At 44.1% G+C, this 21274-nt stretch overlaps 1 protein-coding gene across 1 annotated transcript; it reads left to right on the top strand.

Moving 5' to 3' along the window:
• Positions 1–9259: 9259 nt before the first annotated feature.
• Positions 9260–15201, top strand: FAM237A (family with sequence similarity 237 member A). Its single transcript, XM_048483935.1, has 3 exons — positions 9260–9301; positions 12134–12547; positions 14789–15201. Exons 2-3 carry the CDS (start codon positions 12148–12150, stop codon positions 14926–14928), a joined length of 540 nt encoding a protein of 179 aa, XP_048339892.1. The 5' UTR covers positions 9260–9301; positions 12134–12147; the 3' UTR covers positions 14929–15201.
• Positions 15202–21274: the final 6073 nt, after the last annotated feature.

The following is a 21274-nucleotide window of genomic DNA, read 5'->3' as shown; positions in this document are numbered from 1 at the left end:
ATTGAATCAAGTACTTGTGAACCTCTTATCCCAACAATAAAGATTGTCAAATTTGCACTGTATCCCTCTCTGTGGATTCCCCCCCCCCCCCAAGAGCTGGTCTTCATATACATTGGTATTAAAGATTCCCTACCCAGCCTCATTATTGAGAGACTTCATCCTGGGTAACTCTGTGGGACCTATTTCAATTCTGCCGGGCCTGAGAGACAGAGATTTTCCACCAGATCTATGACTGAAGGCAGCAATGGTGTCCATCTCAGCTAGCCTCCCTCCCCTTTCCCATTTCCTGTTAGCCTTTTTACTTATTTTCCTTTTAGGAATTTCCTTACGATTAAGACTGGGTGCCTCTGTGAATGAAAACTGAAGAAATTAATGAATGCTTTTTTTTTATTTTGGGTGACCTTGGGCTAGTCACTGCTTCTCGGAGCTCTCTCAGCCCTACCTACCTCACAGGGTATTTGTTGTGAGGGGGGAAGGGCAAGGAGATTGTAAGCCCCTTTGAGTCTCCTGCAGGAGAGAAAGAAGGGTTATAAATCCAAACTCCTCCTCCTCCTCCTCCCTTCTTCTTCTTCTTCTTCTTCTTCTTCTTCTTCTTCTTCTTCTTCTTCTTCTTCTTCTTCTTCTTCTTCTTCTTCTTCTTCTTCTTCTTCTTCTTCTGTTTGAGTCACTGTTAATACTCAATAGAGTTTATCTGATATATCGAGCCATTTTCTATTGTTCCCGGGCGTCTCATGGATGCAGACTCTGTTAAAGCAGCGGGTACTCGAGAGTAGACCACTTTGTAGAATGCAATGCAGAAACAACTGACACACAGTCAACGGTGCAGAAGTTCTATTTATTGCTGTACCTACCAAAGTGCTTCACCAGACAACAGGTGTTTGCCGGCACACTCCTCTGAGTTCCCTGTGCCACCTATATACAAAGCAGGTGCACGGTCTTATCAGCGATACACACATTACTAACATTGCACATGACACTGATTTTGCACTCGGCATTTGTCTAGGGGTGGACGCATCTGTCATGTAGATTTTGCTCATCTACACGTGTCTTTTTGAAAGGTTCTGACAGACTCTGCCTTATTACAATACTAGAACCAGGGGGCATACATTGAAAATGCAGGGGGGAAGAATTAGGACTAATAAAAGGAAACACTTCTTCACGTAACGTGTGATTGGTGTTTGGAATATGCTGCCACAGGAGGTGGTGATGGACACTAACCTGGATAGCTTTTTAAAGGGCTTGGACAGATTTATGGAGGAGAAGTCGATTTATGGCTACCAATCTTGATCCTCTTGGATCTGAGATTGCAAATGCCTTAACAGACCAGGTGCTCGGGAGCAACAGCCGCAGAAGGCCATTGCTTTCACCTCCTGCACTTGAGCTCTCAAAGGCACCTGGTGGGCCACTGCAAGTAGCAGAGAGCTGGACTAGATGGACTCTGGTCTGATCCAGCTGGCTTGTTCTTATGTTCTTATGTTCTTATTAATATTGACGGTGGTGGAAAATGTTGCCAAGTTCCAGTTGACTTATGGCAACCCAATAGGCTTTTCAAGACAAGGGACTAACAGAGTTGGTTCGTCATTGACTTCCTCTGCATAGCAATTCTGGGGTTTCTTGGGGGTCTCCCGTTCAAGTACGAACCAGGGCAGACCCTGATTGGCTTCTAAGATGTGCTGATGAGATCAGGCTATCCTGGGTCATCTCCCTCAGGGCTTATTAATGTTAGTTAATATTCATATAATCCAAATCCATAAAAGTTGGCCAGAATCAGAATTAAGTAGACAACATTTTTGGTTCAACCTTATTTAATTCGTGCCCTTTTCTGAGAAGATTTTTTTCAATCACTGAGGCACAGCACCATGGAGAAATGCTATTGACTTGTATCCTCCAGCCCAATGGCCTTTCCTCCTACTTAAGTGGGTTTTCCATTGTCTCTGAAATTGGAGGAAGGCTTTGTAGCTGCTTAAAATTGTGCTCATTGGCATTGTAGGGTACAGACTATTGAAACCCATCTACCCATACTAACTCCGCTTAACCAGCAGATCCAGATATCTGCTGGAGTTCTCTGCACAGAAGCAGATATCAGACCTACAACTCCCTCATATGCCATGGAAGCAGTGGAGAGTGATACATGTTGCCGAACCAAAAACAGCAAAGGCATTCTATGACTGATGACAGATTTGGATGTGAGGCTACAGAGTGAATGGGAGGAAATCACAGACAGACTCCACAACTACCTGAACACAGCAAGACCTGAAAACTGACTACATGATTTCTGCATATCTCCAGGGTATGAGTTTGTGTTATGTGCCATCAAGTTGCTTCCAACTTATGACAACCCTATAAATTAATGACTTGCAACATGTCCTCTTGTTAACAGCCTTGCACAGGACTTGCAAATGGGTGTGTGTGGGTGTGTCATGGCTTGCTTGATTGAGTCAATCCATCTCATGTTGGGTCTTCCTTCTTTCCTGCTACCTTCAACTTTTCCAGCGAGTCCTGTCTTCTCACAATAGTGACTAAAGTATGATAGCCTCAGTTTGATCCTTTTTTCATTTTTAGGGAGAGTCCAGGCATCATCTGCTCTAGAACCCACTTGGCTTTCTTTTTGTCTGTCCATAGTATCTATAAAAGTCTCTCCAACATCACATTTCAAATGACTCCAGGGCAGAGGTGGGATCCAGCAGGTTCTCACAGGTTCCCAAGAGTAGGTTACTAATTATTTGTGTGTGCCGAGAGGGGGTTACTAACTGGTGATTTTGTCACGTGATTTTTGCCTTAGTTACACCCCTCCTCTCAGCAGTAGCGTGCAGAACTTGAAGCAGTCTAGCAGGAGGTGCACTGGCGTGCGTGGCAGCCTGCGCCTGCGTGCATTCGTTTCCTGCCCAAGGACCAGCGCAGCGGCTGCCAAGTGCCTTGCCACAGCCCTGCCCAGGAATGCCCCACCCCAGAATGCCCGGCCATGCCCCCGTCGTGCCCCACCCAGTCCCGTTGGCGCTATGCTACAGTTTGAATCACACCACCATGGGAACCTGTTACTAAAATATTTGGATCCCACCACTGCTCCAGGGTCTATTTTATTACCTTAAAGTTACACAAATACAGTGGGACCTCGGTTTTCATTGACTTCGGTTTTCATCAGTTTCGGTTTTCATTGATTTTTTCAGTTAAACATTTGTCTCGGTTTACATATTTTGCAGTAAGGTGCAGGGGTTTGTGTAGAAAAATCACCCGGACAAAGCTGTTGCAGGCCGTGTCTGCAACTTGTTTAATGACAATGTCTTGCCCCATTTCAGACAAATCTTAAAGAGGCGTCAGAAACAGACCTCTTTGGACAGCTTTCTGGTGCAACATTGGTCCACTGGCTCTGAAGCTGGTCCTAGTGTTATTGTTTGTTACTGTTTTCAGCATTAAACACTATGTTTATTCACCAAAAATGTGTTTTTGGTATGTTTTTTGGAGTGCCTAGAACGGATTAATTGGATTTACATTGATTCCTATGGAAAAGTTTGTTTCAGTTTTCATCGGTTTCGGTTTTCACTGATTCTTTTCAGATGGATTACCAACGAAAACCGAGGTTCCACTGTAAACAGTTAGTTTTATTACCTCATAGATACAAATGTACCCTAACAGGATTCTTGTAATAAACTGCTGTACTTTGCACTCTGCTACAAAGAAGGAAAACGTAAAGACCAGGGTCCAAGGGCAATGAAATGCAGAAAGTCTAAGGTGAGATATAATTTTTTAAAAATGAAATGCCATCAAGACCAAAAAACGGTCCTTTCACAATAGCAGAAGCTAGTGAACATGATCTACACTACAGCAATCAAGACTTTCAATATTGTTACTTGATTCAATAGCTGAACACGCTCCTAACGTTTTTCAAGAAAGCCAAACCGTCAACCTCCCAACAAGTTACCACTAGCCTTTTCTGATCATAGCACTTTTGGGAACAGAAGTAAAGTCTTGCAAAATATATAGATTTGAATTCTCCAGCATAGGAACTAGATGCTTCAGTCACCTTAAACACACCCAGTTCATACTGCCATCCTAAGGAGTCAAGCCCTTCTAAGCCCATCGATTTCAGTGGACTGAGAAGGGGATAGCCGTGCTATCAATGGCTTCGTAAGGAATCCGGCTAACAGAAAAGTTCAGATAGCTTCAAGGACTTGACTGCTGTGAAAACCATTTTCCTCCCTTGTTTTTCTGCTGTGAGGTAACTAATACTATCTTATCACTGTAAGGGACATAGAGTACATATTCAGTACTTTCTGGAACGAACCTTCTCAGAAGGCAGGTGCAAAGGAAGAAGGCATTTCTTCCATATTCCCAGAAAGCTAGAATGTCAGGGAACAAGTTCATTTTCCTTCTGATGCCTACCTTTCCTGGTACCTCTTACCTGCTGTCTCATGGGTGGAGCATAGTAGCGCATTCACAAGACCCAGTCAAAATGGTGCATCTTTGTAACATTGGCAGAGTTACATTGGAATAGGCAGCATTTCCACTGAACTGTTTCATACTAATCTCTGGCACCTGTGACAATGGCAAGATCTGCCCCCACCTCTGCAGCAGAATTTTACTGCATATTTCTCACCCAAATGGGGTCCCTTTGTGGAACTGTTTCTTTCAAGTTTTTCTTCCACGTAGAGATTTCTTGAGACCCTGTTGGAAAGGGGTGAATCATTTCTTCCTTCATGGGTGACAGGCTAGGAAATTGGCTCTTTTATGACCCCCAAAGAGCTAGAGACAGAGAGATACAGAGATACAGAGAGAGAATATAATAGGCAAATGCAGGAAAGAAAACAAAGGACCTAATGACTATTGCCTAGTGAGAAATTCTGAGCCCATTGCCCTACTAATAAAGCCTGGCCCCTTCATTTACCTTGCAGTCTTTTTTTTGAATGCAAATGGCATACTTAAAGCCTCCTAGATGTCATTAAGCTTAATGACAAAGTCTCTTGTTAAAATTGCGGTGAATGGTTGAAATAAGGGAACTTGCCTGCAGGACACAAGGCACTTATTTGAGGCAGCCTTAGTTCCTTTGTTGTTTTCAGGAATCTCCTAAAGACCTGGCTAAGGTGGGGGAAGGGGAGACACAACAAGTTATATAACTACTGGGCATCACATTTTATCACCGAAAAAGAGCGAGAAGAGCTCTGTCCCCAGGTTTCATGTGGACTGATGATCTGTGATAAGGCACATGTGGCTGACAGTGTGGTGTAGTGGTCACAGCAGGGGTTCTTAACTTGGGGTCCATCCATGGGATACCCATGCGTGGAGTTCAGGGGGTCTGTGAACTTGGATGTGGGAAAAATTATACCTTTATATTCACTTAGCTTCTTCTTGGGCTGTATTCAGTGGTGGGATCCAAAAATTTTAGTAACAGGTTCCCATGGTGGTGGGATTCAAACAGTGGCGTAGCACCAATGGGGCTGGGTGGGGCACAACGGGGGCGTGGCCGGGCATTCCTGGGGTGGGGCATTAATAATTTCTGTTACTGTAAAAAACTCTTACTGTAAAAAAAAAGTTCCTAATTTCCAGCTGGTATCTTTCTGTCCATAATTTAAACTCATTATAGCAAGTCCTATCGTCTACCGCCAACAGAAACAACTACTTCTCCTCTAATTGACTACCTGTCAAATACTTTCAAATAGTTAATTTTGTTTCTAGAATTCAAAAGAAGGATACTTTCCTTAAACAAGGAACTTTACCATATTTCTAAAACATGTTTTTAAAACAGCCCAACAGGGAGAATTATCCCATTTTCTACCTTCGCTAACCAGCCACATAGGAAACAACAGGACTTCATGATTTTTGGACCTAATGGAATTTCTAACGGAAAAGCGGACCCAATTAGTGACCCCCTCTCGGCACACACAAATAATTAGTAACCCACTCTCGGGAACTGGTGAGAACCTGCTGGATCCCACCTCTGGCTGTATTCCCCTTGAGGGGGTTAGCACTGACATTTTCTTCTAACTGCTAACTGAAATTCAGCATTATTAGATTTACTATATTGCCCCTCACCGTGTGGGCTTGGGGTGCCCCTCACCACACCTCTAATACATACCAATAAAATAATAATAAATATCTTTTTTAAAAATACCAAATTCTCAGGTGACATTTATATTCCGGTCCCTTTTCAACAATAAGACCCACCACACCAAGGGGATCATAATTACCATAAATATTTACAGGATGGATAGGTGGGTGGGTGGGTGTATGAGTGAGTGAACAGGGGCGGCCTAGAATGGTAACTGTAGCTGCCTCAACCACAAGCCTATTGGAACAGCTCTGCCTTACAGTAAATAACTGGTTTCTTTTGTAATCTGATGTATTTTATTTTATGCACTTTATTTTATGCCTACATTTCCTTTGGGGCAGAGTTTCCATTATGGACAGCTTTTCCCCTTCCCGAAGTCATCACGCCACAGATTCAATAAGTCCCACAGTTTCCAAGAGCAAGCAAACATTAAAATATTATTCTGAGAAGGGATCTTAGGTTTCACCAGACAGCCAAAGAGGTCCATGGCGCAAAAAAGGTTAAGTGTCAAGACCCATTTCCATGCAGGCTTGCCATGCCTCCTGGAGAGGCCTGGAGAATCTGACACCTTAAACTCCTCAGCTTGGCGTGCACAGTATAACAATTTAAGTGTTGCTGGGTTTTTTTTGCATCTGCTTGCTTTGGTTATCTCATTGCCTGACCTTGAGGGCTGGGACCAGCAAATGGTTTCAGTTTAGGGCAGTGGTGGCAAACCTATGGCACGGGTGCCAGAGGTGGTACTCAGAGCCTTCTCTGTGGGCACATGTAAACAGAGTTCGTCATGTGGGGGGGAAATCGCCCTCCCCCCCCCACACACACATCTAGGCTGGCCTGGGCCGCTGGGCTCGATTATTAGCATTAAACCTAAGACCTAGTTTTGGGGAAGCAGTGTAGGTAACCCTGTTAAGCGCTGTTAAACCCCTCTGATTTTCATGCAAAGAACTAAAGCGTGATCCTTTACCTGGGTGTAAGCTCGGTTGCTGGCAATGGGGTTTGCTTCTGAGTAAACCCTCCCAGGGTTGTGATTCACCCGTTTGAAGAGTTGCATAGTTGCTTCAAAGCAAAGCCAATGACTACCACCAAGCTTACTCCCAAGTAACACATGCGTCTGAGCCAACCATTTAAAACCTCAGTATTCAGGTTAAATTGCTGTGTTGGCACTTTGCAATTAATAAGTGGGTTTTGGGTTGCAATTTGGGCACTCGGTCTCGAAAGGGTTCGCTATCACTGGTTTAGGGAATCATTATGGGAAGGGATGAGGAATAAAGCCTCTGGTTTGCTTGGGAAGTCTCAGATCTGGCAATATTAACAGGTAAACAATTCACAACTCTCAGTCGATAAAAATGGATGACACTAACATTCGAGTCTGCGTTTACTGGGGAGGCCGATAGACATGACATTAAGAGTTGCTGCATTAGAGTGTTGTATCAGTATGAGGGAAATGCAGGTTCAAATACCTGCTTTGCCATGAAAGAGAGCTGGATAACCCTGGGCCAGTCATATTTACTCAGCCTAGCCTAGCCTACCCCACAGGGAGGCCAATGATGTAAGCTTGGTTGGGTCCCCAATGGGGAGGAAAGTGGGGTCAGAGGTGTAGCTGGGCCATACTGCACCAGGTGTGCGCTCTGCATTTTCTGCCCCCACCCCCAACATACACACTCACCTTTGTTCAAGTGGAGGCTGGAAAAAGCGGCCTGTTCATGTGAGGCTGAAAATAGCCTGGTGGGAGCTACACTTCCCAGGAGACCTTCGGGCTTGCAAGGTCTCCTGGGAAATGTAGTTCCCACTTCAGCCTCAAGTGAACAGGCCTCTTTTCCAGCCTGCACTTCCAGGCTGAACTAAGGTAACTGTGTGTGGGGGGGCATGGGGGGTGGGGAGGGCACCACGGGGGGGGGGGGCCAACCCCAGGCACGTGCCTGGTACAATGTGCCCCCCGCCACTGCCCCCTGGTAGCTTCACCTCTGAGCGGGGTATAAATGAAGCAAATAAATATACCAATTTTCCTATTAAAATCAACTTAGAAGGAGTTAACTTTGACGCAATTCTCAAAGAATACAGGCAGAACTCATCATAACCCCTTCCTGGTCCTGAGGTAAAGGTAAGAGAATGAAAGAATGGTTCACCTGAGCAGTAGCACAAAGTGCCTTTCATACCTGTTTGCCTGCCCTGCTTGACCAGGAGTACAATTCTCAAGAGTCCAGGCACAGCAGCTGTAAGAAGGCAGCTCAGCAGGTGACTCCAGTTGTACCTTTAAGCCACAAACACTGAATTCAAGAGGCTGAGGACACGGTGCACCAGGCAACTGGTTTTTTTTCTGTGTACTGCTGTGCTGGTCACAAAACACCCACTGGGAGTGAACGGGCACTTATTCACATGCCTCAAGGAATCCATAGCTGATGCCTTATCCAACTACCATTTCAACAGGATTTTTCTTTAAAAAAGTTTACTCCATTTATACCCAACTTTTCTCTCCAGTAGGGACCCAAAGTGGATTACAACAGCATTCTTCCTCCATTTTATGTCCACAACAATCCTATGAGGTAGGTTAGACCTGTGTGTGACAGGCCTGAGGTCGCCCAGTAAGATCCCATGACACAGTAGGAATTCAAACTGGGCCTCTCAGATCCTAGCCCAGTGCTCTAACTGCTATATCACACTATCTCTCTACATACTTGCTGGAATTTCTTATTTAGAAACCGTCCCATTTTTTAAAAAAAAGTGTTGAACTTTGTCGGCTATGTACCCGACTAACTAAACATTTTAAAAGAAATCCTGTGCGGTGAAGGGAGTGAAATGTCGGCATTTGTGCAACCCATGTGAAAACCTATTACAGGTTAATGCAATTGCTTTCTTACATTCCATTCCACTCGCAGCTGGTTGGATACCCTGTCCGCCGTTGCTATTGTTCAGCAGTAAGATCCAGGGATGAAGAACTATCCAGGGGCTGCACGCTGTAAGCCAAGACGGTGAAACATTTCTCTGAGCAGAACCTGGATCAAGTTCCTTCTGGAGGGCAGAGAAAACAAACCATAAACCACAGGAGGTTATAAAATAATCTGCTTCGGGGACTGAGTCTGAAAGAAGTGGGGGATTTTGCACCGAGCTTTGACGTAAGACAAAGAGAAGCCATTCACTCCCACAGCTTTTTTTTTTTGGGGGGGGGGGAAGAAAAGGAGAGAAAAAGCAAGAGTAGCTTTCAGATTCCCAGGAGAAAGTTAGAGTGAAGGCGACAGACTGACCTGCCCGGGATCAAGGGAGGTAAGTGGATCTCTTAGCGCTATTTCTTTTTCCCTAGCCGGGAACAAGGAAGCAAATAGACCTTTCAGCACCAAGGACAGCTCCCAGGAGAACGGCCACAAAAGGGAGGCCTCTCAGGTGCCAGAGTTTGCAGCTCTCTTGGGGGCAGGCGGCTTCCCTTCCCCTGAAATGCAACTACATTGTGGCAAGGAAACTCCCAACAACAACATTTGGCAGTGCTGGACTTTAGAGTCAGGGCATTTCGAATAAGTGAGACAGTGGGAAATTGGGAGAAGCAAGAGAGCAGGCATGCCTGTTGGGATGGTAAAGGAGTGCCAGAAAAAAAAGAAATGGAAAGACAGAATGATATGCGTCAGCACCCTGGACAGATCTACACCGGCTTGAGAAACTCCAGATTTTCGCTTGGAAGGAAGAGAAGCGATTTTGCCTTTTTGGTATGCACCTGAGCAAATGAAAGCATACAGGAAAACTTCATCTGGGCAGCATTGCTTTGCTCCGCGATGAGAAAGACGGGGGGAGGTTAAAAATGTAGTCATGAACTGTGTTCATTTTGTTTCACGATTTCCTCCCCACTCACAGTCTTGTCAAGACTGGCAAATGCTAAACTCTTGCTCTGCATTCAGGGTACGTCATGACTGTCAAACACAGATTATATCTCTGTCTTAACTTTTGTAATGGCCGGGTTTTTAAGTCACTTTGCTTCTAACCAATATCAGCTTCTAGGATTGTGGCTACTGGGCTGGATCTGATTGGCTTTTGGGGAGGGAGGGTGGAGAGGGGGGGAGGGGGTGGAACGGGGAACTGAAGGTTCTTTTGACCTCCCCAAAGGCTATGCTGGGGCACATTTCTCAGAGGGCTTGCAGGACAAGGATGTAATAAGAAGGGGGATTGGCTTAGATGGTGTGAACAAGTTGGCTGGATCTAGCCTATGTTTAATCTCAACTTCCCTTGTAACTTTGCTTACAAGGAGCAGCAGTGGTGTAGTGGTTAAGAGCAGGTGCATTCTAATCTGGAGGAACTGGGTTTGATTCCCTGCTCTGCTGCTTGAGCTGTGGAGGCTTATCTGGGGAATTCAATTAGCCTGTGCACTCCCACACACGCCAGCTGGGTGACCTTGGGCTAGTCACAGCTCTTATGAGCTCTCTCAGCTCCACCTACCTCACAGGGTGTTTGTTGTGGGGTGGGGGAGGAGCTTGTAAGCCCCTTTGAGTCTCCTACAGGACAGAAAGGGGGATATAAATCCAAACTCCTCCTTCTTCTCTTCTACACTTGTTTGCTGGCCTATCCTTAATAGATAGATGGACCAATGATTCCCTCGCTTCTTTCTCCATAGATCACAGTTCACTGATGCTGTCAAAAGAGGGCCTGGGTGGGAAATAGACAAATCTATATTATTGGTAGGGTTGCCAGCCTCCAGGTCAGGGCTGGAGATCTCCCACTATTACAACTGATCTCCAGTCAACAGGGAAGAGAAAGAGAAGGAATTTTTAAGCTGCTTTGAGACTCCTTGGAGAAAAGCAGGCTATAGATCCAAATTTGATAATAAAAGCACAGGGAACCGGTAGAGGCAACAGTGAGAACACAACTAAAAACCATCAAGAGAAAAAACAAAAAAAGTTAGTAATAAAAAAGATAGTCAGATTCAAAGGAAAAGAAGAAAACAAAAGAAAATTAGAAAGAAACAGAAGAGTATGAATAGAAGATGATATTTATGAGATAAAAAGCACATTTTTAAAAGTTAAATAAAACACTATTATATCTACTTCTCCTCCAATTAACAGATCTTATTCTAATATGTGCAGGCAAATAATTATAATCTAGCTAGCCCAAATCTGATAGCTTTGATCAATTTCACTATCTAATAGTTACATTATATCGTTGGGCTATATACATCGAGCAAGGTTTCCAAATGACACTATAGGTCACACGAGCTTCATTCTTTAACAAATGGTTTAAAGATTCTTTAACAAAATCTGTCCGCCATATTGAATGCTTGAACTTTATGAACCCATTCTTCCGCTGTTGGAATCACTGTTGTTCTCCGATTCCTTGCTAATAGAATCCTTGCATCCAAGGTAAGATAAAACATAAGGTGATTATGGGGCGGTATATTAAATAAATAAGGCCCTTTCCGCACGGGCCAAAAACGACGGCCTGGGGGCGGTAAAAACGCCACCCCCAGGCAGCGCCGACCTGACTGCGCTCCCCCTCCCCCAGGGCGGCGTCAGGCCGCCCTAAACAACAACCCTTTAAAGGGTTGTTGTTGAGGGGAAAGCGTCTTCCCGGCGCTGTTTCCCCTTCCCTTTCCCATTTACCTCTCGTGTCGCCGTCCTGCTGGCCTCCTAAGTCCCTCCCTCGCTGTCCTCCGACCCCTGGAGGTCAGAGGGCAGCGTGGGCGGGGCTGAGGAGGCCCGCAGGACAGCGACACGAGCGGTAAATGGGAAAGGGAAGGGGGGAAGAGGCGGCTCCATGCGGAGCCAGCCACCGCCGTACTTCGTAAGCCTTCTCCAGAGAGGTCAGCCAACCGCGATCACCTGCAGTAATCGCGAGCGGCCTCCGCCTCCACGCCCGGCAGAATTCTTTTGCCGGTAATAATGGAGGCGCCTCAGATGAGAAAACGCGTAAGCGGAAACGGCCTAAGTAAGTAAGTAAGTAAGTAAGTAAGTAAGTAAGTAAGTAAGTAAGTAAGTAAGTAAGTAAGTAAGTAAGTAAGTAAGTAAGTAAGTAAGTAAGTAAGTAAGTAAGTAAGTAAGTAAGTAAGTAAGTAAATATATTTCTGTGCATTTCTCCGATTTCTGTGGTGGACTTTAATGCCGTTTTTGCTCTTGCCAGGTTCCAGAAACCCAATGGATTCTGGGATCTCAAAGAAGGCTCCCAGCAACATGAGATTCACCGGCTCTCTTTTCATGATGGGCGTGTTGTGTGTGATGCCGTTCTTCTGCCATAGCCAGCTTGACCCCCTGGCTCTTGGCCGCGCTGACCCCCAGTGCTGGGAATCCTCGTCACTTACCCTGCTGGAGATGAGGAAGCCCCCGATTTCTGACTCGGTCGGAGGCTTTTGGGATTTCATGCTCTTCTTGAAGTCGTCTGATAATCTGAAGCACGGGGTGCTGTTCTGGGATCTGGCGCAGCTCTTCTGGGATATCTACGTGGAATGTGTACTTTCCAGGACCCATGGCCTAGGGAAAAGGCAGCTGGATGAAGGTCGGCCACAAATTGCAGCTCTTCCGTCTTGGATCACAAGGAGTAAGCAAGGCTGTTATTTTGTATACAAGAGTGCATATGTTATTTATTCAATTTAGGCCAGTGATGGCAAACTTATGGCATGGGTGCCAGAGGTGGCACTCAGAGCCCTCTCTGTGGGCACACGCAAACAGAGTCCCCCTCCACACATCTAGGCTGGCCTGGGCCGCTGGGCTCGATTATTATTATTTTTAAATGCTTTATTTAGATTTCATAAACATATAATAAATATAACATTACAGTATTTTTCATTCATATGTCTTAACTGAGAAAAAAAGAAAAGAAAAAAAGAAAGGAGAAAGTCGGAAAGGAAAAAAAATCGCCATCATGGAAAAAAGAAAAGGAGAAAAAGAAAAAACAAGAATAATATAACAATTTTCATCTTTCAAAAAGTCTAGTATAATCTCGATTATTAGCATTAAACCTAAGGCCTAGTTTTGGGGAAACAGTGTAGGTAACCCTGTTTAGTGCTGTTAAACCCCACTGATTTTCATGCGAAGAATAAAAGCGTAATCCTTTATCTGGGAGTAAGCTCGGTTGCTGGCAATGGGGCTTGCTTCTGAGTAAACCCTCCTAGGGTCGTGATTCACCCGTTGGAAGAGTTGCACGGTTACTTCAAAGCAAAGCCATCGACTACCACCTGAGTAATGCACACCTCAGAGCCAACCGTTTTCTCTAAGAAAACCCCTCAGTATTCAGGTTAAATTGCCGTGTTGGCACTTTGCGATAAATAAGTGGGTTTGGGGTTGCAATTTGGGCACTCAGTCTCGAAAAGGTTCGCCATCGCTGATTTAGGCCCTTTTCACAAATCCTTGAAAAAATTTGCAAAACATTTCCAGTCCCCCCCCCCTCCCCATTTGTCCTTACTCACCTTCTCAAAACAATTCCTGGCTGCCATTTTGTGATTGTTCTGGTTTTTATTTTCTGTGAATTTTCTGCTATGTTGCTTCAAAGCCTTGTGCTGCAATTCTCCTAGGATGTGTACAATTTGACCTTCAAAAACAAGTTTTTTAAATGATGGAAATGAACAGGTGAGCCAATGGAGCGAGTTCACAAAATGGTGCTCAAGAGAAAGCCTGCGGAATGCAGAGGTGTGGCAAACATTTTCAAAAGATATAAAGAATACACAGCAAGTCAAAACATTTTGAAAATGTTTCAACCAAAGAATTGCTAAAATAGAGGATTCATTTAAAACATTTTGAGGCTAGAAATAAATCATTTGGGGGGGGGGGGAACCATGTGAAACTCATCGGAGGAAATGTTTTATTTCCTGCCTCAAAACATTTTGTTTTAGTTGTGCGGAAAGGGCTTTAGGAAGACCAGGATCACATGGACAGAGTCTATGCCAAGCCTCCTTCCCATTACAGAATTTCTCAAGTTTCTAGAAAGATATGCTGTTATGCAAATAGCTTGGTCATAGGAACTTCAGCCCCATATAGACTACAGTGGAAGGGCACAGGAGAGTTGCTTATTAGAGCTGGTCCCAAGCCTGTAAGGAGACTCAAGGTGGCTTACAAGTTCCTTTCCCTTCCTCTCCCCACAACAAACACCTTGTGAGGTAGGTGGGGCTGACAGAGTTCTGAGAGAACTGTGATTAGCCCAAGGTCACCCAGAAGGAATGCAGGAGTGCGGAAACACATCTGGTTCACCAGATAAGCCTCTGTCACTCAGGTGGAGGAGTGGGGAATCAAACCCGGTTCTCCAGATTAGACTCCAACTGCTCTTAACCACTACACCATGATGGATCTCAGCACCATGCTTGCACCACGCTGGCTTTAACAAATTTAGCCACCTTAACATCTGTTAACAAGATTATTCTGTTCACACCTGGAAAGGCTTTTTCTCTCCACTCTTTCAATGAATGCCTATAAGTGAAATGGGAATTCTAATTCAAATTAGAAATTGCGAGCACCGAAGTGGAAGGCAGAAATTGCTCAAAATGAGAGAAAGCAGAATACAACAGAGTTGGTTGGGCATGGGCAAGAACTAAATGGGGACCCTTTGCCCACAGTGTGAACTTGTAGGCAAATAGTAGCATTTTCATGCATGCACCTGTATGCGCCATCTGATCCCTTCAAGTTGGAAATATCCTCATGGTCTGAATTATTTAGCTGTTCTGGGGATCTATTGAGATTTGTTTTAACGCCACATTGACTCACAAGCAAAACTAATCACATCGGGAAAATGAAATATCCAGGCACATCAGAAATATATTTTCATGTTGCTTTTCCCTCCAACATCTAGGGATTTTGTCACAGATTCAAGTGATTCCTGTAGTGGAGAAGAAAGAACTGAACAAAGATCTAATAAACATACAAGTGCTCAGGAGTGAGTCTGCTTTCCTCCGAAGAATTACTGGGCAGATAAGAATGAAGAAGAAATGAACACGTTTCGAATGGGCCAGTTGATTTCTGTTTGTTTGTTTTTTAAATAATGCTATTCCTGGTGATTTTGTTTTTGTTTTGTACTTTTAATTGCATTTACAATTGTGAGAAGGGAATGCCTGTACTGTTTGGATCTGGCGAAAAAAAGCAACTGCAACATTAAATCCCACCAAATTTAGCAGGACTGACGTTTTTGGCAACTTCCGTTCCTTTCAATGGGATTTACTTGGAGCTACAACCTTGGGTAATTTAAAAAAAACCGCAAGCTGGTAGTCAGGGGCGAATGCATTTTGCTGCTTCTTGTTTTGAGGCTGGAATAAAGTGCATGGTTCATAAGCAGCTGGTCAAGTTATTATTTCTGGACCTGTAAGGTCTATTGGATGAACAGGGATGGAGAGTCTATGGGGGCCCTCATATTTGTAGGGATGTCCCATTCTGCACTCCTTGGCACTGCATAAGAATGTAAGAAGAGCCCTGCTGAATCAGATCAGAGGCCCATCTGGTCCAGCATCTTGTCTCACCCAGCCACTTCCTCTGAAGGTACAGTGGCCCCAGATGTTGACTTCTGGCGCTAGAACTCAGAGCTGACTAGGTTTGCTCTAGTAACCATGAGCTGAGGAGGTTTGCTCTAGTAACCATGGCCTGTAGAAGAGGTGGGATCCAGCAGGTTCTCACAGGTTCCCGAGAGTAGGTTACTAATTATTTGTGTGTGCCGAGAGGGGGTTACTAATGGGTGATTTTGCCACGTGATTTTTGCCTTAGTTACGCCCCTCCTCTCTGCAGTAGCGCGCAGAACTTGAAGCAGTCTAGCAGGAGGTGCACCGGTGTGCGTGGCAGCCTGCGCCTGCGTGCATTTGTTTCCCGTCCAAGGACCAGCACAGTGGCTGTGTCCTTGCCACAGCCCCGCCCAGGAATGCCCCGCCCCCGGAATGCCCGGTCACGCCCCTGTCATGCCCCACCCAGCCCCATTGGTGCTATGCCACAGTTTGAATCCCACCATCATGGGAACCTGTTACTAAAATTTTTGGATCCCACCACTGGCCTGTAGCCACCGATAGACCTCTCCTTCATGAATCTAATTCCCTTTTAAAGCTGTGCACAGCGTTGGCCATTAGGGTAGTGCAACTGGAAAAGGCCAAACTGAACCCCTCCCTCCGCTGCCAAATGGCAGTAATTTAAGGGAGCTAAAAATGTCAATTCCCCCCTGCCAGCATTTTTGGGGCTGTTTCGGCCCTGCCTCCATTTTAAAAAAAGGGAGGGTACAGAGCTGAATGCAGGAGTTAGCTCAGCCAATCCATGCACTCTTTTCTCCGCTGCCACCTCCAAAACTTGCTTGAGCTTCAGAGACAGTGGGGAAGAGAGGAGAGTTGTATGCAGGGGTCGGCTAAACGGATTCCTGCATTATGCTCTGTAGCTTGAGATTTTTGGGATTTGGCTTTAAAAGATTCAAAAATCTCTCAAAAGCACCCCCCCTCCCCAAATGTTATGGGAATTTGACTCTTTCTTTCTTTCTTTCTTTCTTTCTTTCTTTCTTTCTTTCTTTCTTTCTTCCTTTCTTCCTTTCTTCCTTTCTTCCTTCCTTCCTTCCTTCCTTCCTTCCTTCCTTTCTTTCTTTCCTTAAAAATTCTGTATACCCCTAGTCAGTAGTGGGATTCAAATAATTTAGCAATTGGTTCCGGTGGTGGGATTTAAATAATTTAACAACTGGTTGTTTGCAAGCACCATTTTAACAACCGGTTCTGCAGAAGTGGTGCGAACCTGTTGAATCCCACCACTGCCCCCTAGTGGTCCTTACTACATTTTTGGGGCAGCAAATTCCTTGTAAACACTCTCCCTCAGAGCCCACTTCAGTTTTCCCTTCCCATTTTCTCATGCCTGCCATTTCTAGGTTTTTGGACAGTTTTTTAAAAATGGCACAAAGCTCTCAAGCGATGATGGACAGGGGAAATGCAGCTAGATATGGTGGGTGAGGTTTGGAAATGTGTTTTTCCCTGTGCACGGGGGTGGGGGGGTGGGGGTGGGTCTAAACTGCTTTGACTATGATTTTTTCCAGAAATATGAGAACAAAGCAGGTTCTGAAACACTGGAGCAAATGGCGGACAGGAACCATAAAAGGAATGAAAGGAGAAGTTAGACTCTGGTGAATGCTCTGGGCCCTGCCCCCCCCCCCCCCGTGCACACACGCACGCACGCACGCACGCACACCACACAGTTGAGAGCTGGACCAAAGCAAATTCTCCATGGATTCTCCATTTAGCTTTAAGCAGAGCTTTTTGAGTTTAACCCATGAAAAATAAGGAAAGCTGCTATTTTTCATCTGTCGCTGTTGAAATCATGTCATCATTTATGTCTGATCCTAAACACACTGATGGGTATGTCACCGCTAGAGAGGCTGCTCAGATTCACATCTAATAGCATCAATAGGGTGTTGTGTATGGTCGAAGGCTTGGCTTTCATGGCTGCAATCACTAGGGTGTTGTGGGTTTTCTGGGTTGTATGGCCATGATTCCAGTAGCATTTTCTCATGACGTTTCACCTGCATCTGTGGTTGGCATCTCTGAAGATGCCAGCCACAAATGCAGGCGAAACGTCAGGAAAAAAATGCTACTGGAATACTGCCAAACAACCCAGAAAATCCACAACACCCTAATAAGGTTTTGGGTTTTCTCCTTAGAGAGACTAGAGATTGTGGCAGTTAATAAATAGCATCCATGATCTATGGCATCTCAACCAGCTACGCTCCAACATTACTAACACTATAAAAACAGGAACATTCTTTGCACTAGATAAATGATGTTTATAATTTATAACAGTTTTCCATATCAATGTTGAAATTTTAGAAACGGCAAGCTCAAGTTGTATTACATCAGAAGCAATGCATGATGGGAGGTTGGTAATTTATGAAAAAAGGTAATTTTTCAAGTTGGTCTACTAGACCCTGAGTCCACATAGAATACGCAGTAATACCAAGGCATTGTAAGCTTTTAAAAGTGTTGGAATTTAGTGAGCACCTTCAATATAGAACAGGGGTCTGCAACCTGCGGCTCTCCAGATGTTCATGGACTACAAATCCCATCAGCCCCTGCCAGTGTAACCTCTAACTGTGGGTTCTGTGGGGCAGAACTTGGAAGGAGTTGCAAAGAACTAAATTTTAAAACAAAATTTAGTTTACTTAACAAATAAAACTTTTAACATTTACATTTAACATTAACAATTTACAGTCCTTCTAAGTTGCATTTCAAGTCCTTATCTTGAAAAACTACTGATAAATGCAAAGTCCAATTCTTCCTGCTGGTGGTTGGCTTATGAAGACTTCAGAGGCTTGGTGAATGGGATCCAAGATGATGAAGGTCCTCAAACGTGAACTCCTCCTGTATCACCATATACATAGCAAGCCCTCCTGAAACAATAAATTCTAACATTTACAATTATAGCAAAAATAACCAACTCCCTTCCCACTAGTTCCCAACAACTTTGCAATTACCTTAAACAAGGTGTTAAGAGCTTATAACGGATTAAATCAAGGTCCCAGCCTGGTAGCCTGGCTTCCTCCAACTTCACCAGTTTTTGCAGCCTTCTCCGGCTTAGAGTCTCCACCCCTTTCTGGGTCAACCCATTCTGATCATAGGGGTTACACCAGCACAGCCAATTGGCCATGCTGGCAGGGGCTGGTGGGATTTGTAGCCCATGAACATCTGAAGAGCTGCAGGTTGCAGACCCCTGATATAGAAGAATCTCCTTAAAGTCAATTGTGTTAAACCCACTTTCTGCTTCAGGTATTTGATGTGTTTAAAACATTGCAGATTTGATTCCTACCTACATTTATTCACTTGCTGGAATTTATGTATGCCTATTGTCCAAATTTTATTTGGAGTAAACTATAATTTTGGAGAAAACCATCATTTATTTCCAGTAGTTCAATTTTATAATAACCTACAAAGGCCCAGATATAATGTTTAAGTCCAATCTTAGTTTTTGACAACAAGACAAGATCTTCTGCATATAATAGTTTTTGAATAAATGGATAGTTAAATTCGCCACTTTTCCTGATACTGTGAAATGAAGATTGGTTCTTAATGGTCTAAATCAAAATTGTGTAGTAGATGCTGTATCTGTCTTATAGCTAAAACCAACTCCTTCTGCTTTAAACACTGTAGTCTTTTTTTTTTTTTGGAGCTGTTACTTGTGCTGAATTTAAAACCCTCGAGTCACACCTTGTGATTTTAAAGGGAACACATTTTCAAAGCCCCTTGTTGGCCTGATGACAGTCTGGACAGCCAGAGGTCTGCAACTCATCATTAAAGAGCCAAGCGACGACGTCAACACTCAGAGAACGAGATCAGCGGGTCAGTATAAGAGAGCCTTCTTGCATAATTGAAACTATGCAACTTGAGAGTATTGAAAATTCACGGGTCATTTATGAATGAATAAAGCGTCCACAGACAGGAGATTGTAAATCCTTTACTAGGAACTGTCACACATGAAGTCTCATGGTGATCAATAAGTATATAGAAGAGTTCCCAGCATGATTGTTTTAACTTGCTGGCATCAACTTGCACGTAGTTTGCTCTTGGATTATTGTCAGATGTTCAACTGTGTATCACTTTTCTGCCATACATCTCTAAGAAGCCCTTTTAATCCCATAGGAATCTTTGCCTGCCATTTCCTTCGCACAGGGGATATTCTAGCACTTTCTCCCAATAATGTAAATATTTGGTTTTCTTGTCTGTTTGGTTTTCTACTGATCCATGTTTGCTTCTGAAGCTAGAGCCTTCAGATCCCTAGATCCTATCAGCTTCTCCTTTGTTGTGCTGTTTAAATCAGACGGCCTCACATTGTTTTCAGACATTCGCCTGCAGCAAGCTAGAAGGAACAAGACGGAATTCAAATCCTGCTTGTAATGGAAACAAATGAACAAAACTGGCCCATCCGCTCCCTCTCCTTTGCAGGGGAAGATGTGCCATTGAACAATCATTTGAGGTTACCATCTTTCAGCAAATGCTCATTGGGTTTCCAAAGCAAGAGGGTAGCTGAGGTGGTTGTAATGGAAATCCTGCTTGTAATGGAAACAAATGAACAAAACTGGCCCATCCGCTCCCTCTCCTTTGCAGGGGAAGATGTGCCATTGAATAATCATTTGAGGTGACCATCTTTTAGCAAATTCTCATTGGGTTTCCAAAGCAAGAGGGTAGCTGAGGTGGTTGTAATGGAAATCCTGCTTGTAATGGAAACAAATGAACAAAACTGGCCCATCCGCTCCCTCTCCTTTGCAGGGGGAAGATGTGCTATTGAATAATCATTTGAGGTGACCATCTTTTAGCAAATGCTCATTGGGTTTCCAAAGCAAGAGGGTAGCAGAGGTGGTTGTCTATTGCCTGCCTCTGCATAGCGACCCTGGAATTCCTTGATGGTCTCCCATTCAAATACTGACCACGGCTGACCTCACTTAGCTTCCGAGATTTGACGAGATCAGGCTTGCTCATGCATCCGAGTCAGGGTGTTGTGATATTAGGCAAACGCGTTTGCTTAAAATTAATGGGACACACAAAATGTATTCAAGACTTTTACATTTAATTCACTGTACATGTTTTTTAAACCCCCCTCCCATGGGCTGATTAACCACTTAATCTGTACAATAATGTAAATGTGAAAATATTTTGTACATTCAGTTCTTGAGCACATTTTTTTAAAAAGTTACAAACGAGCAATTTCAACAATATTAAGCAACTGGTTTATGATCCGCAGTATTAACTATCTGGGGAAATCAGCCTTACTGACTTTTGCATAGGTTTGAGAACAACCACCAAGTTCAAGGCAAACATAAATACACTACAATGATTTCAGTTGCAAAAAATTGAGCATGCACTTAATTCTGGTTGTCGATCCTAGTTTTAAGCCCCTCCCACTTCCTCCCGGGAGGTTAGAAGGACATCCATTGCACTCCCTTTACCCATTTCAGCCTTACGACAGCCCTGCGAAGAAGACTGGGCTGAGAAAATATGACTTCATGGCTGAGAAGGTCTCAATGTGGGTCTCTACCCTGTTTCCCCGAATATAAGACATCGCCTAAAAATAAGACATAGTAGAGGTTTTGCTGAAGTGCGAAATATAAGGCATCCCCCGAAAGTAAGACGTAGCAAAGTTTTTGTTTGGAAGCATGCCTGACGAACAGAACACAGAAAAACAAGACATCCCCTGAAAATAAGACATCGCACATCTTTGGGAGCAAAAATTAATATAAGACACTGTCTTATATTAATAATGGACACTGTCTTATATTCGGGGAAACATGGTATGGTTGAAGTCGAACCCTCTAAGCAAAGGGCAACGTGGTTTACTTTGGCTT

The sequence above is a fragment of the Sphaerodactylus townsendi genome, linkage group LG02 (assembly GCF_021028975.2).
Source record: "Sphaerodactylus townsendi isolate TG3544 linkage group LG02, MPM_Stown_v2.3, whole genome shotgun sequence".
NCBI lineage: Eukaryota > Metazoa > Chordata > Lepidosauria > Squamata > Sphaerodactylidae > Sphaerodactylus > Sphaerodactylus townsendi.
This window is presented reverse-complemented; position numbering and strand designations above follow the sequence as displayed.

Bases quoted from the DNA above. Each gene is read 5' to 3' on its own strand.
- FAM237A (XM_048483935.1), top strand. From the start codon at position 12,148: ATGGATTCTGGGATCTCAAAGAAGGCTCCCAGCAACATGAGATTCACC. The intron at 12,548-14,788 runs GTAAGCAAGGCT...TCCAACATCTAG, and splicing joins TCCGTCTTGGATCACAAGGA to GGATTTTGTCACAGATTCAA.